General features: G+C 46.9%; 1 protein-coding gene across 1 annotated transcript in view; it reads right to left on the reverse strand.

Moving 5' to 3' along the window:
• Window positions 1-16,956, reverse strand: part of LOC142313010 (uncharacterized) — a 33,990-nt gene extending 17,034 nt beyond the window's left edge. The window contains exons 1-5 of the mRNA XM_075351997.1: window positions 16,547-16,956; window positions 16,211-16,417; window positions 16,039-16,162; window positions 15,858-15,955; window positions 15,570-15,660 (exon numbers count right to left, since the gene is read on the reverse strand). Of these exons, the coding sequence (XP_075208112.1) occupies window positions 15,570-15,660; window positions 15,858-15,955; window positions 16,039-16,162; window positions 16,211-16,417; window positions 16,547-16,624 (598 nt within the window). The 5' untranslated portion in view covers window positions 16,625-16,956. The remainder of the gene's footprint in view (window positions 1-15,569; window positions 15,661-15,857; window positions 15,956-16,038; window positions 16,163-16,210; window positions 16,418-16,546) is intronic.
• Window positions 16,957-17,166: the final 210 nt, after the last annotated feature.

Here is a 17,166-nt window from a genome sequence, read left to right on the forward strand (position 1 = left end):
TTGAGTTTTCACCAAAATGTGGGCGCAAGTTCTTTTTAGAACATTAATACACCACTCCAGCATTTTGGGGTTTTTTGACAGTTGGAGTGCTGTTTTTAACCCAAGGTCTCTGCCACTATCTTATACTCACTTTTTTGTTTTCTCCTTTTTATTTTGACCTGTGGCTTCATCTTGTGAGCTCCATTTCTGACTGTCCGTAAGTCATAAGTTACTTCATAAGTGCTCAATACACGAGAACGAGGCTCTCAGACTTTTAAAGAGGTGTGACCTCTGGCTCCATGAAACACTGGAGCAGCCGACAGGTCACAAACTGCCGGAGACCGACAAGCTCATTAGCACTAGAAGGTGAAGATGCCAGAAGGGGAGTATAAGAGTCAAGGACCCTAGAAGAGAACCCCAACTCCAGCTGTAAAGGAAAAAAAACTTGGAGAGAAGCTGTAAGAAGTGTATTACTTGTATTATACTCTGATATTAGCACGTTTTGCCACACAATTGATGGTCTTATATTTATTTATATGTAGCTACTGTTAAAGAAGACTCTAAAACTAAAAATCCAAAAAGCCATGGCAGAAACAGGAAAGTCATAGACTGAATGTCTTCCTATAACACTGTACTCTGTATGGGTCACCCCAAGCGAAAAGCCTGGATTAAGCTCATGTGAGATATTATTTGGGGGACCACCAAAAACAGGAATATATTATCCTCAACAATTTCAGACATTACATTCTGACATGACAACATATGCGGGAGCTTTACAGAATGTATTGCATCAAGTTCCATTCCAGATCCCTCCTCCCTGGACAGCACACATTCTTTAAAGCCTGGGGACTGGGTGACAATCCGTAAACACGTGAGGAAAAGCTTGGATCCTAGATTTGTAGGACCAAACCAAGTCCAACTTACCACACCATCCTCACTAAAAGTCGAGGGAAAGGACATTTGGATCCATGCATCCCATTGCAAGAAGTTCCACAAAGACTGAAAGAATGATATTAGGGAAGTATTGTGTTTTGATTCTATTTTTATATTATACCTTCCTTCCAGTAACAGGAGGTGATAATTTACTTAAACCAAAGGAGAAAGCAGTATTTGAACAGAAAAGTAGCTGAATAGAGTGACCAACAGTGGGATGAAGTACCCAAACAATGGTACAATAAGTTTGTAATGTACCATTATTACATAATAAAAGCTCGAAATCTCTCAAATTCTTGGATATATTCACATGGGCCTATTGCAGCAATAACTATGCCTTATTTTGTTACCCCTATTCCAGAGAGTGAATTAATGGGTCCAAAATGTTGGAGGCTGCAAGCTTTAGGTTTAAATGAAAAACAAAGTAAGACCTCTGGACCCTTGCCTATAACAGGGTGGACAAAACAACCTTGGTTCCAAATAAATTTAACATAAAAAAAGAAAAAGACACAGAATCACTCCATACTCAAGTGATGATGACAATGGCTACCGCAAAGAGATGCAGATGCATACTATGTGACAAGGAAACCCTAGTGGACCTGGTAGACTGCGCCCACTGCAGAAATTGTATTGAATTGACTCAAGAAAGTCAACAAAATGAGAACTTTAACACTGTGTAGAACACTCATATATAAGTGTGTGACATATATAATAAACAGTGCCTACAAGTAGTATTCAACCCCCTGCAGATTTAGCAGGTTTGATAAGATGCAAATAAGTTAGAGCCTGCAAACTTCAAACAAGAGCAGGATTTATTAACAGATGCATAAATCTTACAAACCAACAAGTTATGTTGCTCAGTTAAATTTTAATAAATTTTCAACATAAAAGTGTGGGTCAATTATTATTCAACCCCTAGGTTTAATATTTTGTGGAATAACCCTTGTTTGCAATTACAGCTAATAATCGTCTTTTATAAGACCTGATCAGGCCGGCACAGGTCTCTGGAGTTATCTTGGCCCACTCCTCCATGCAGATCTTCTCCAAGTTATCTAGGTTCTTTGGGTGTCTCATGTGGACTTTAATCTTGAGCTCCTTCCACAAGTTTTCAATTGGGTTAAGGTCAGGAGACTGACTAGGCCACTGCAACACCTTGATTTTTTCCCTCTTGAACCAGGCCTTGGTTTTCTTGGCTGTGTGCTTTGGGTCGTTGTCTTGTTGGAAGATGAAATGGCGACCCATCTTAAGATCCTTGATGGAGGAGCGGAGGTTCTTGGCCAAAATCTCCAGGTAGGCCGTGCTATCCATCTTCCCATGGATGCGGACCAGATGGCCAGGCCCCTTGGCTGAGAAACAGCCCCACAGCATGATGCTGCCACCACCATGCTTGACTGTGGGGATGGTATTCTTGGGGTCGTATGCAGTGCCATCCAGTCTCCAAACGTCACGTGTGTGGTTGGCACCAAAGATCTCAATCTTGGTCTCATCAGACCAGAGAACCTTGAACCAGTCTGTCTCAGAGTCCTCCAAGTGATCATGAGCAAACTGTAGACGAGCCTTAACATGACGCTTTGAAAGTAAAGGTACCTTACGGGCTCGTCTGGAACGGAGACCATTGCGGTGGAGTACGTTACTTATGGTATTGACTGAAACCAATGTCCCCACTGCCATGAGATCTTCCCGGAGCTCCTTCCTTGTTGTCCTTGGGTTAGCCTTGACTCTTCGGACAAGCCTGGCCTCGGCACGGGTGGAAACTTTCAAAGGCTGTCCAGGCCATGGAAGGCTAACAGTAGTTCCATAAGCCTTCCACTTCCGGATGATGCTCCCAACAGTGGAGACAGGTAGGCCCAACTCCTTGGAAAGGGTTTTGTACCCCTTGCCAGCCTTGTGACCCTCCACGATCTTGTCTCTGATGGCCTTGGAATGCTCCTTTGTCTTTCCCATGTTGACCAAGTATGAGTGCTGTTCACAAGTTTGGGGAGGGTCTTAATTAGTCAGAAAAGGCTGGAAAAAGAGATAATTACTCCAAACATGTGAAGCTCATTGTTCTTTGTGCCTGAAATACTTTTTAATAGTTTAGGGGAACCAAACAGAATTCTGGTGGTTTGAGGGGTTGAATAATAAATGACCCTCTGAATAAACTTTTCACAATTTAAAAAAAAAAAAAAAAAAAAGAAATAACATTCTTTTTTGCTGCAGTGCATTTCACACTTCCAGGCTGATCTACAGTCCAAATGTCACAATGCCAAGTTAATTCCGAATGTGTAAACCTGCTAAATCTGCAGGGGGTTGAATACTACTTGTAGGCACTGTAAGTACATTAGACAGATCCAGTAAACTACACCGTGTGCAGAATTATTAGGCAAGTTGTATTTTAGAGGATTTTTTTATTATTGATCAACAACTATGTTCTCAATCAATCCAAAAGACTCATAAATATCAAAGTTTAATATGTTTGGAAGTTGGAGTGGGATTTCTTTTATGTTTGGCTATCTTAGGAGGATATCTGCAGGTAACTATTACTGTGCAGAATTATTAGGCAACTTAATAAAAACCAAATATATTCCCATCTCACTTATTTTCACCAGGTGAACCAATATAACTGCACAAAATTTAGAAATAAAAATTTCTGACATGCAAAAACAAAACCCCCAAAAATTAGTGACCAACATAGCCACCTTTCATTAGGACACTCAGCAGCCTAACATCCATAGATACTGTCAGTTGCTTGATCTGTTTATGATCAACATTGCATGCAGCAGCCACCACAGCCTCCCAGACACTGTCCCAAGAGGTGTACTGTTTTCCCTCCCTGTAGATCTTTCTGAGGGACCACAGGTTCTCTATGGGGTTTAGATCAGGTGAACAAGGGAGTCATGTCATTATTTTTTCATCTTTTAGACCTTTACTGGCCAACCACGCTGTGGAGTAGTTGGATACATGTGATGGAATGATACCGACTTCTTCCTGTACCACTGCTTGAAGAAGTTGTCTTCCAGAAACTGGCAGTAGGTCTGGGAGTTGAGCTTCACTCCATCGTCAACCCGAAAAGGTCCCACAAGTTCATCTTTGATGATACCAGCCCATACCAGTACCCCATCTCCACCTTGCTGGCGTCTGAGTCGGAGTGGAGCTCTCTGCCCTTTACTGATCCAGCTTCTGGCCCATCCATCTGGCTATCAAGAGTGACTCTCATTTGATCAGTCCATAAAACTTTTGAAAAATCAGTCTTAAGATATTTCTTGGCCCAGTCTTGACGTTTTATGTTTCTTGTTCAAAGGTGGTCGTTTTGCAGCCTACCTTACCATAGCCATGTCCCTGAGTATGGCATACCTTGTTCTTTTTGGTAGTCCAGTAACGTTGCAGCTCTGAAATATGGCCAAACTGGAGGCAAATGGCATGTTGGCAGGTTCATGCTTGATTTTCCTCAATTCGGCACGGTGGCTCAGTGGTTAGCACTACAGTCTTGCAGCGCTGGGATCCTGGGTTCAATTCCCACCAAGGACACCATCTGCAAGGAGTTTGTATGTTCTCCCCGTGTTTGCGTGGGTTTCCTCCGGGTACTCCGGTTTCCTCCCACACTCTAAAAACATATAGTTAGGGACCTTAGATCGTGAGCCCCAATGGGGACAGTGTTGCCAATGTATGTAAAGTGCTATGGAATTAATAGCGCTGAATAAATTATTATTATTAATAATTCATGGGCAGTTATTTTGTGCCTTTTTTGTCCCGGAACGCTTCATGCGACCCTGTTGGCTTTTTGCGATGAAACGCTTGATTGTTCGGTGATCACGCTTCAAAAGTTTGGCAATTTCAAGACTGCTGCATCCCTCTGCAAGACATCTCACAATTTTGGACTTTTGAGAGCCCGTCAAATCTCTCTCTAGGAAGTTGCCTAATAATTAAGCATACCTTATATAGGGTGTTGATGTCATTACAAAAAAAGTATCATGTGATCAAAATACTCATTTGCCTAAAAATTCTGCACACGGTATATAGCTATATACATAGCCGGCTTTAGGCATGTGCAAGTTGTGCGGCCGCACAGGGCGCCGGCAGGCCGACAGCAGAGGTGGCGCCTAGGGAGCAGCTGTTTACTTTCATTTTGCTGCTCGCGCCCCTCCTCTGTGCCCTGCGTCTGGTCTCCTCCCACTCGGCACAGCCACAGGCAAGGGGCGCCCTCCTCTCCTCTCCCTACACAGCCTCCAGCAGAGAGCGCCCCTCCCCCTCCTCTGTGCCCTGCGTCTGGTCTCCTCCCGCTCGGCACATCCTCAGGCAGGGGGCGCCCTCCTCTCCTCTCCCTACACAGCCTCCAGCACGGAGCGCCCTTCCCCCCTCCTCTGTGCCCTGCATCTAGTCTCCTCCCGCTCGGCACAGCCTCAGGCAGGGGGCGCCCTTACCTGCTCTCCGCTCTGTATCCTCTCCTGTCTTTACCATAGAGAGGGGGGAGGGGCAGCAGCAGCTCTGCCGGAGATGCAGTTACAAAAGCCACACTGAACTCCTGGAGCCCAGGAAGTGACTGTGAGTATAACATGCTGTGTGTCATCTGTAATGTATTATGTGCTGTGTGTGTGTTATGTATAACATGTGTGTGTCCTGTATACTGTGCAATGTCTGTCTGTCTGTCTGTCTGTCTGTCTGTGTGTGTGTGTATCTGTCTGTCCGTCTATTATCCGTCTGTCTGCCTATCTTGCTATTATATATCTCTGTCTATATATCTCAATTATCTATCCTATATCTATCTATTTATTATCTATCTATTAATCTATCTATTATGTCTGCCTATCTGTCTATTATAAATCTGTCTATATCTATGTATCTCTATTATCTATCTATCTGTCTGATATCTATTTGCCTATCATCTATCCAGCGTCGGTCTGGTACACAGACACCAGTCAATGCCCCAGAAAGCTCTCTTAGGCGGCTTTCACACCTCCGGTTTTTGCAGTGTGGCTCAATCCGGCTTCAAAACCTATGCAACAGATGCGGCGAAAAAAACGGATCCATTACATAAGTTTTTCCATGCGGCCTGTCCGTTTTTTGATGGATGCGTCTTGATACTGAGCATGCGCAGTGTAAAAAACCGCATCCGGCGGCTGGATGCGGTTTTTGCTGCAGGACGCCGCATCCGGCGTCCATAGGCTTGCATTGTAAATAGCGCCGGATCTGGCGCAGTGCGGTTTTTGCGCCGCACAAAAAAAGTGCCAGGCAACATTCCATCCGGCCGCCGCATGGGCTAAATATGCCGCATCCGGCAAAAAATGGAAACAACGCAAGGCCATGCGGCACAATACGGCGCTAATGCAAGTCTATGCGGGAAAAACGCAACCGGCGGCAAAAAAAACGGTTGCGTTTTTTCTGCAAAGCGCCGTATTGTGCCGCTTAGCAAAAACCGGATGTGTGAAAGAAGCTTAACTGAACAAGGGACCCGCTGGCAGGGGCACCACTGGCATCAAAGATCTAGAGCTCCGACCCAGAACTTCTTGGCCAGAGCCCAGAGTCTTCTGCAACCACCGCACTGAACTATGTCGGCGTCACCGCGATACAGTTCAATCCTGTGACAGAGCACAGAGCTCCCTGCTCTATCACTGCTCATCTCCTAAGCCACAGACCGCTGCAGGCCTGTGTCTTAGGAGACCGTATATCCACAAGGGCAGAGCAGTGACATCATTGCATCGCGCTGCCTCCGCAGGCCACCATAGAAGAGAAGATGGAGGCTGCGGTGCTGGGAATCAGGATTAGGTGAGTATAATTTTTTTTATGTCTATATGGGATCTGTGAGGGCTCCTGTTGTATATAAGAGGCTATGTGGAGGCCACTGCTGTGCATAGGAGGCTGTGTGGGGGCTCCTGCTGTGTATGGGAGGCTATGTGGGGGCCCCTGCTGTGTGCAGGAAGCTGTATGGGGGCTCCTGCTGTGTGCAGGAGGCTGTGTGGGGGCTCCTGCTGTGTGCAGGAGGCTGTGTGGGGGCTCCTGCTGTGTGCAGGAGGCTGTGTGGGGGCTCCTGCTGTGTGCAGGAGGCTGTGTGGGGGCTCCTGCTGTGTGCAGGAGGCTGTGTGGGGGCTCCTGCTGTGTATAGGAGGCTGTGTGGGGGCTCCTGCTGTGTATAGGAGGCTGTGTGGGGACTCCTGCTGTGTATAGGAGGCTGTGTGGGGACTCCTGCTGTGTATAGGAGGCTGTGTGGGGACTCCTGCTGTGTATAGGAGGCTGTGTGGGGACTCCTGCTGTGTATAGGAGGCTGTGTGGGGACTCCTGCTGTGTATAGGAGGCTGTGTGGGGACTCCTGCTGTGTATAGGAGGCTGTGTGGGGGCTCCTGCTATGCATAGGAGACTGTGTGGGGGCTCCTGCAGCGATTTGCATATAGTTGTGTGGCCTCTAGAGTTATCTCCTCCTGTGGACCCCAGACACCCCAGTCCAACCCATCTATCTTTTCTACAGTATCTATGTGTGTGTCATGTATATGGTGTAATTTACGCAGTGGCAAAATGACTGGGCCTGTCGCTGATGGTGGCCATTGCTATTTTCTCGGATGCATGGTTGAACACCATTGAGGACTGGATGGCCACTGGCTCTCTGTTTCGCCCTTGCTCTGCAGCTGTGGGCCCTGGGTAGGTGTAATGACATCAGGGGGAGCCTGTGATGTGATGCCAGTGGGCCCTGCAGCTGCGGCCAGAGTGGGTGCAGAGCATGTGTAGGGGTAATAGATACATATATATATTTACTAGCTGTAGTACCTGGCGGTGCCTGGGATAGTAACTGTCTCTCTCCCTCTCTCCACTCTCTGTGTCCCTCTCTGTTTGTCTGTCTCCCTCTCTCTCTTTCTGTTTCTGCCTGTCTGTACTTGTGTTTGTATGTATCTCTGTGTGTCTCTGTCTCTGTGTATCTGTCTCTGTGACTATATCTGTGTCTGTCTCTGTGTGTTTCTGTCTTTGTGGATCTCTGTGTGTGTCTGTCTGTGTATCTCTGTCTATGTGTCTGTCTCTGTGTGTCTCTGCCTCTGTGTGTCTCTGTATGTGTCTGTGTTTCTGTGTGTGTCCGTGTCTTTGTCTCTGTATGTGTGCCTCTGTGTGTCCCTGTGTGTGTCTCTGTCTGTGTGTCTATGTCTGTGTCTCCGTCTCTTTCTCTGTGCCTCTGAATCAGTCTTTGTGTGTCTATGTCTCTGTGTGTCTCTTTATCAGTCTGTATCAGTCTGTCTCTGTGTGTGTCTTTGTGTGTCTCTGTATCAATCTCTGTGTCTCTGTGTGTCTCTGTGTCTCTCTCTCTCTTTGTCTCTGTGTGTCTCTTTTCTGTCTCTATATCAGTCTCTGTGAGTCTATGTCTGTGTTTATGTCTCTGTGTGTCTGTTTCTGTGTGTCTCTTTCAGTCTGTGTCCCTGTCCCTGTCCCTGTGTGTGTCCCTGTCCCTGTGTGTGTCCCTGTCCCTGTGTGTGTCCGTGTGTGTCCCTGTCCATGTCTCTGCATCAGTGTGTGTGTGTGTGTGTGTGTCTCTCTCTGTCTCTGTGTCTGTCTCTGTGTTTGTGTGTCTCTGTCTCTGTATCAGACTCTGTGTCCCTGTGTGTGTCTGTGTGTCTCTGTGTGTGTCTGTGTTTGTCTCTATCGACATCATATTATCTGACACATTACCTGTCTTAAAAAAAGAATGTCCTTTGTTGCCTATAGCAACCAATTACAGCTCTTATTAATGACCTGTAGTTCCCAGCGCCATTGATTTTAGTGTAAGCAGGTTTTTGCAGGGGATGTGCAGGAGGAATCAGCTGTCAGATTCCTCACCTGGTAGCAAATAACAGTGGAGTCTCGTATGTTACATGGCCTCACTGGCGTCTGCACATCACATGGAATGGTTTAGGCTATGTTCACACAGGGGCATCTTTTTTTACCACAAATATGGAGTGTTTTTGTCCCAAGAGAGCACTAAATGCACCGCGGCAAAAACGCATAAAAAAACGCAATGTGTTTTTGACACATTTTTACCGCGCTTTGCCTAATGCGGTTTTTAAGTCTAATCTATTGACTGGAAGGGTTCAAAAACGAAAACGCAAAAACAAGTGACAGCTGCATCTTCAAAAACGCAGCCAACAAAAGATGCCCAGTGTGGACAGCAAAAGAGAGATCCCATAGACTTTGCTGGAAGGAGGAAATGCTGCATATAGGGGCATCTGTGTGACCTCAAAAATGCTACAAAAGATGTCCTGTGTGAACTTAGCCTTAATGTTGTTATGAAGGCCATTCTATCAATGTAATCCATCGTCAGCAACTGAGGTGTATTATGAGGTTCTGCAGCAGCTGAGTTGTGTATGAAGAGGTCCTGCAGCAGCTGAGGTGTGTATTATGGGGTTCTGTAGCAGCTGAGGTGTGTATTATGGGGTTCTGCAGCAGCTGAGGTGTGTATTATGGGGTTTTGCAGTAGCTGAGGTGTGTATTATGGGGTTCTGCAGCAGCTGAGATGTGTATTATGGGGTTCTGCAGCAGCTGAGATGTGTATTATGGGGTTCTGCAGCAGCTGAGATGTGTATTATGGGGTTCTGCAGCCGATGAGTTGTGTATTATGGGGTTCTGCAGCCGCTGAGTTGTGTATTATGGGGTTCTGCAGCCGCTGAGTTGTGTATTATGGGGTTCTGCAGAAGCTGAGGTGTGTATTATGGGGTTCTGCAGCAGCTGAGGTGTGTATTATGGGGTTCTGCAGCAGCTGAGGTGTGTATTATGGGGTTCTGCAGCAGCTGAGGTGTGTATTATGGGGTTCTGCAGCAGCTGAGATGTGTATTATGGGGTTCTGCAGCAGCTGAGGTGTGTATTATGGGGTTCTGCAGCAGCTGAGATGTGTATTATGGGGTTCTGCAGCCGCTGAGTTGTGTATTATGGGGTTCTGCAGCCGCTGAGTTGTGTATTATGGGGTTCTGCAGCCGCTGAGTTGTGTATTATGGGGTTCTGCAGAAGCTGAGGTGTGTATTATGGGGTTCTGCAGCAGCTAAGGTGTGTATTATGGGGTTCTGCAGCAGCTGAGGTGTGTATTATGGGGTTCTGCAGCAGCTGAGATGTGTATTATGGGGTTCTGCAGCAGCTGAGATGTGTATTATGGGGTTCTGCAGCAGCTGAGGTGTGTATTATGGGGTTCTGCAGCAGCTGAGGTGTGTATTATGGGGTTCTGCAGCAGCTGAGGTGTGTATTATGGGGTTCTGCAGCAGCTGAGGTGTGTATTATGGGGTTCTGCAGCAGCTGAGATGTGTATTATGGGGTTCTGCAGCAGCTGAGATGTGTATTATGGGGTTCTGCAGCAGCTGAGCTGTGTATTATGGGGTTCTGCAGCAGCTGAGGTGTGAATTATGGGGTTCTGCAGCAGCTGAGATGTGTATTATGGGGTTCTGCAGTAGCTGAGGTGTGTCTTATGGGGTTCTGAAGCAACTGAGGTGAATTATGAGATTTTGCAGCACCTGAGATGTGTATAATGAGGTTCTGCAGCATCTGAGGTGTGTATTTTGAGGTTCTGCAGCAGCTGAGGTGTGCATTTTGAAGTTCTAGAAAATATTACATTATTCGGTGTGGATTTATCTTACAAATTTTCCAACAAAATTATTTGCAGCATTGCCAATTGGGGTGTGCCCAGTCTGGTTAATAAAGAGATTACAATATATATGCCGTAGTTCTTCCATACACCGTGCCCCTCCCTCATGGTGTGTATGTGGTGCTGCACCTCAGTCTGTTCAGGTCAGTGGAGCTGAGAGGCAGCAACACATACACAGCGCCCCCATCCTCATGGTGTGTATGTGGTGCTGCACCTCAGTCTGTTCAGGTCATTTTAGCTAAGAGGCAGCGACACATACACAGCGCCCCACCGTCCTTACGGTGTGTATGTGGTGCTGCACCTCAGTCTGTTCAGGTCAGTGGAGCTGAGAGGCAGCGACACATATATCCTGAGGACTCACTATTACATTATTTATTAGAAAGCAGAGATTTTTTTTCCAATTTCGTACATTCCCCTTTAACATCTGTATTTTGGACTTTTTGGTCCGGCGTACACACAGCATCGGCCGCTGGCTCCATGGTACCTTGTCTGCTATCATCTGGTACATTTATCCTCAGGATTTGTATAGTAGATGTCGATCCCACCAATGGAACCACGATCTGCGCCGCTCTAAGTGTATAGGAATTTATACCATCTCTCCACAAAGAGCAGCAGCGCCTCATTCTGCAGATACATGTGCGCCCCATTGGGGGGGGATCCATATGTACCATCCATAATGTAATATACAGGCATACAGCATGTACGAGATGAGAAGACCCCAATAACAATAATTTTAGATGTGGTGGAATTAATATGGATTGAGAATCAGATTCTCCAGCACAAATCTGGAGGACTTTATTGTACATTTGAAGAAATCAAATTTCTTAGGATATAAAAAAAACATGGCCTCTGATCCTCATTTGTTTCCTGGAAACTGGGTACAAAATCAGTAGGGGGGGCACCAAAGGGAAGTTTTGCACAGGGCGCCATACAGGCTAAGGCCGGCCCTGGATATAGATATATATATATTATATATATATATATATACCGTATTTTTCGCTTTATAACACACTTTTGTTCCCCCCAAATTTTGGTGCGTCTTATAAGCCGAATATACGGGGGGGAGGGGGGTGTATAATATATATATATATATATATATATATATATATATATATATATATATATATATATATATATATATATATATATATATATATATATATATATATATATATATATGTACACTGCAGGGTCCAGGGGAGGTGGGGGCAGCTCTAGAGCGCAGGTGAACGCTGATCGTTTGATCTCCTGCTCCCGCTCATATAATATGCACAGCCGCTGTCCATCTCCGGTGGTGCTGAAATCGCACCGCAGTGATGGGCTGGGGAGCGGTGCATATTATATGTTTCTGCGTCCCCCTGTGATGGCACATGCCCCCCCCCGTGTTAGATTTGGCCCCCAGGCTGCTGCTCATTCTAAAATAAAAAAGCTTTACTTACCCCCTGCAGCGTTTCTCACCGGTCTCCTGCTTCCACTGTAATCAGGCAGGCGCGCAGAAAGCTCAGGCTGCTGTGCCGATCACATGACCGCACTGAGAACCAGGAAGTAAGGAACAGAAGCATGGAGGGAGACAGGAGGGAGATAAACGCTGGAGGAGGTAAGGAAAGAGTGTTTTATTTTACTATGGGGAGCAGCAGGGGGGTGATATCTAACACAGGGGGACTTGTGCGATCTATATCGGGGCCATGGGCAGCATTATGGGGGCGATATCTAACACAGGGGGACTTGTGCGATCTATATAGGGGCCATGGGCAGCACTATGGGAGCGCTATCTAACACAGGGGGACTTGTGCAATCTATAGGGGCCATGGGCAGCATGGGGGCGCTATCTAACACAGGGGAACGTGTGCAATTCATAGGGGACCATAGGCAGAACAGGGGAACGTGTGCCATCACAAGGGGGCTATATTCAATATAAGGGGCCATATCCAGATTAAGGGGGCTAATTTTAGGATGGGGGGCTATGACGGACATATACCCTATATGATTTGTTAGAGGGACACTGGCATTATAAGATGGACCCCATTTAACATTAAAAAAAAAAATCTCTCTTCCTTCACCAAATTTGGGGATGCATCTTATAATCAGGTGCGTCTTATAAAGCGAAAAATACGGTGTGTGTATATATATATATATATATATATATATATACACACATACACACACACACACACACACACAGTACAGACCAAAAGTTTGGACACACCTCATCCACTGCTAAGGACAGGCAACAATCAGAAGAGACTTGTTTGGGCTAAAGAACACAAGCAATGGACATTAGACCAGTGGAAATCTGTGCTTTGGTCTGATGAGTCCAAATTTGAGATCTTTGGATCCAACCACCGTGTCTTTGTAGAAAAGGTGAACGGATGGACTCTACATGCCTGGTTACCACCGTGAAGCATGGAGGAGGAGGTATGATAGTGTGAGGGTGCTTTGCTAGTGACACTGTTGGGGATTTATTCAAAATTGAAGACATACAGAACCAGCATGCCTACCACAGCATCTTGCAGCGGCGTGCTATTCCATCCGGTTTGCGTTTAGTTGGACCATCATTTATTTTTCAACAGGAAAATGACCGCAAACAGACCTCCAGGCTGTGTAAGCGCTATTTAACTAAGAAGGATAGTGATGGGGTGCTACCCCAGATGACCTGGTCTCCACAGTCACCAGACCTGAACCCAATCGAGATGGTTTGGGGTGAGCTGGACCGCAGAGTGAAGGCAAAAGGGCCAACAAGTGCTAAGCATCTCTGGGAACTCCTTCAAGACTGTTAGAAAACCATTTCTGGTGACTACTTCTTGAAGCTCATCAAGAGAATGCCAAGAGTGTGCAAAGCAGTAATCAAAGCAAAAGGTGGCTACTTTGAAGAACCTAGAATATAAGACATATTTTCAGTTGTTTCACACTTTTTTGTTAAGTATTTCATTCCACATTTGGTAATTCATAGTTTTGATGCCTTCAATGTGAATCTACAATTTTCAGAGTCCTGAAAATAAAGAAAACTCTTTGAATGAGAAGGTGTGTCCAAACTTTTGGTCTGTACTATATATACACACACACACACAAACACACACACACACACACACACCGTATTTTTCGCTTTATAAGACGCACCGGATTATAAGACGCACCCCAAATTTAGACATAAAAAAAAAGGTAAAAAAAAGGAAAATGGGGTCCGTCTTATACTCCGGTGTTCTCTTACCGGAGGGGGGGCAGTAGCGGTGGTGAAGCGGGGGTCACAGGAGGCACAGGTTGTGCTGGCAGGTGCGGCGGGTCAGTGGCAGCGGGGTCCGTGGTTGCAGGTGCCGTGGCGTCCGTGGTTGCAGGCGCGGTGGCGTCCGTGGTGGCAGGAGCCGTGGGGTCCGTGGTGGCGGCAGCAGCGGCGGCAGGTGAGCCGTGCAGCAGGCCGGTGCAGTGAGTGTCCGCGGTCCCGGTTCAGTGGTCGCAGGGGCGGCGACTGCTCAGTGGTGGCAGCGGCGGGGACTGCTCAGTGGTGGCAGCGGCGGCGACTGCTCAGTGGTGGAGCAGATGGATGCGGTGTTTTCCCAGTCTGTCCGCGGTCCCGTTTCAAGTAATGGCGCCCGGAGCGACGCGTGCGCAGATGGAGCTCTCATCCAAGAGCTCCACCGTCGCCATCATTTGAAAGTGGGACCGCGGACAACTGGTAACTTGCTGCACAGCCACCCGCCCCGCACGCAGAGTGGCAGCCAGCAGGCTGCCCGCCCACCCTGCGTGCAAGCCGCCGGGTACCTGTGCTTGTGTGCGGTGGCAGCCGGGTACCCGTGGCTGTGTGCGGGCGGCACATGGGTGCCCGCGCGGGCACTTGACTGCCGCCCGCACACAGCCATGGGTACCCGGCTGCCACTGCACGCAAGCACAGGTACCCGGCTGCCGACCCCCCACCGCACCCGGCTGCCGCCCACACACAGCCACGGGTACCCAGCTGCCACCGCACGCAAGCACAGGTATCCAGCCGCTTACATGCAGCCACAGGCACCTGGCCGCACGATCGCCTCAGACAGGACCCCCCCCAGGTACCGCTATATAAGACGCACCCCACATTTTCCTCCCAAATTTTTTGGAGGAAAAGTGCGTCTTATAAAGCGAAAAATCCGGTATATATATATTATACATCTGTAACAATATAGCATGCATAGTCTCAAGTGTATCTCCCCTCCTTCCTCACATATTAATAGGATTAGGCTAAGGGAAAAGCTTGGGGAATGGGTGGGCCGACCAACAGGGTCTGTCTGAATGGCAGTGCCTCATAGTGCGCGTAGGAAAAGCCTTGTGTATTGTGAAGTAGGACAGCTCTGCGGACCTAATGACAGGTAGGGATAGGTAAGATAGCTAAGAATAGAAATGATAAAAAGAGGGGAATTGTTAAAGAAGATACCATTTTGTTAGCTTCAGCCATTTTGTCATCTGAGTCTGTTCATGAAAAGTTATCATATTCGATTCTCTCATTTCGTCTTGTTCTTGACCTATTATTCCATCTGGCATAACATAGGAGCCATAGTCAAAGAGGGGAAGGAAAACAGATAATTCATGGAAATGATCTGTACTCCCAATATTTCTCAGAAATAGCAAGAAAACAGATTTCCTGTGACCTTTATTATTACTGATGATTCTCTTGTTCTCTAATCTAATGGTTATTCGCCAAGGTCAGAACCAAAGAATGTCCATGTTCAGCCAAATCATAAAATCCTGTCATTGTACTTTTGTCAAAAATGATAAAGCACTTATTATAAAATATAATATGCTATGCATGCAGCAATCTATTCCTGTATACTACATGAACCTATATAAACCACTCTAATACAATAAAGGAGTGTAAACCTCTATTGCAAAGACCAGTGTCTGCCTCTTTTTGTTGAGTGTTTCCAAGAACACGGTGCCGATCCTTTCATTATCAGGTCTACTTGAGTGAGTCTCTAACACTACATAGTGGGCCCCAAGAATGATTATCTTTGGTGGGCCCAGGATACTCCAGTCCAGCGCTGGTTATGTTCATTCTTTATAGTCCCACATTATAGCAGCTGCTGAATGAGAGGAATCTGTGACTTCTCTGCATTTAGTGGTCACTACTCACCTGGGCGGTTATCTGTAGGAATCTCCTCTTTACTCCGCTCATCACCCCTCACAGATGTCTCTGTAGTATTAATATGGGGCAGATCTTCACCCTGAAACAAATATTGTAAAAGTCACAGACAGATGGAGAAGTCCCATCTATGATCAGCTCTAATCCTGCCATCTCCACCGCTCTCATTACACAAGTATAACACATATAATACTGGAGGATAAAACAAGACTGAGCACAAGACCTTCACAGCCGTCTACACATCATAGGGAGATTTCATGGCCCCTTCTCTCCATCTACCTGATGATCCTGAGGAACATCGGGATCTTCTTGTTTACAGTCCTGTGGGAGAAGAGGACGGGGACATCTCTCTGGTGTTGTCCTCTTACTGGATAGACCTGGAGGAGACACATACAGGGACTGAATTCATTCCTTACATACAGATAATTATAGGCCGTGTGTATTTAGTCCTGTCTATTACCTGGTGATGTGAGGGGTCGGGGAACCTCCATCATGACGTCCTTGTACAGATCTTTGTGTCCTTCTAAATACTCCCACTCCTCCATGGAGAAATAGACGGTGACGTCCTGACACCTTATAGGAACCTGACACATACAATGATACCGTCACCCCCGATCCCTTCATAGCGTTACTGTATAATGTCCCAGCATTCCCAGCAGTGTCACCTCTCCAGTCAGCAGCTCAATCATCTTGTAGGTGAGTTCTAGGATCTTCTGGTCATTGATGTCCTCATGTATCGGGGGGTGAGGTGGAGGCCCCGTGATTGGGCTCAGGGGTCTTCCCTCAGACACAGGGGCCTGACAGCGCTCACTAGAGGTCTTCTTCACTACTGTGTAATCCTGGTTATGGAGAGACACAGTAAGAAATCTCACTCCAGACATTTCCAGAGTCCTCACCTCTCCAGTTCTGTCCATCTGTTATTCCCATAGATAAGAATGGTGTAATGTGACGTCATCAGAATCTCTCACCTCTCCAGTAAGCCGGAAGAGGATCTCTAGGGTGAGGTGTAATATCCTCTTCGCCATCTTGTCCCTGTCCATATCCATCCTTCACGGGGCAATCAGGAGAATTCTCTTCTATAGAGCGATTGTTCTCCCCAGCATCTAATGTGTATGGAGCCTGAGCCCAGTAATGGGGAATCTCCACACACCTCCTCCTGCAGAGCCGCACACTAGATATATAGTTCAGCCTAGAATGTACGGGCTCCTTCCCGGTTAATGGGCGTGACCAGCTTGGATGGTGGGAATGTCCAGCCTGGTTGAGGGCGTGGTGATGTTTCTTCCTGTAATCATGCAAGGGGGCGTCGCCCTCCCTGCAGCTCCCATATGAGGTCTTACCTCCAGACCCCTGCTTCTATTATAATCACCTCTATGCCCATGTGGACTTAGAGAAAGAATGTTTATTTCCTCTGGAAACATCAGGCTCCATTTTTAACACGCCCTATCACATGACAAGTTACATCATACCGCGCAGGAGCCCATACACTCTAGAATCTACCCCAGATATATGGCTGCTCTGTGCTTCCAGGACCTGTGATGATGTCACATGGAGGGGAGGAGTCAGGGGTCACATGATCAGCTCCTCAGTG

This window comes from Anomaloglossus baeobatrachus, chromosome 5 (assembly GCF_048569485.1).
Source record: "Anomaloglossus baeobatrachus isolate aAnoBae1 chromosome 5, aAnoBae1.hap1, whole genome shotgun sequence".
In the NCBI taxonomy this organism is placed as follows: Eukaryota; Metazoa; Chordata; class Amphibia; order Anura; family Aromobatidae; genus Anomaloglossus; species Anomaloglossus baeobatrachus.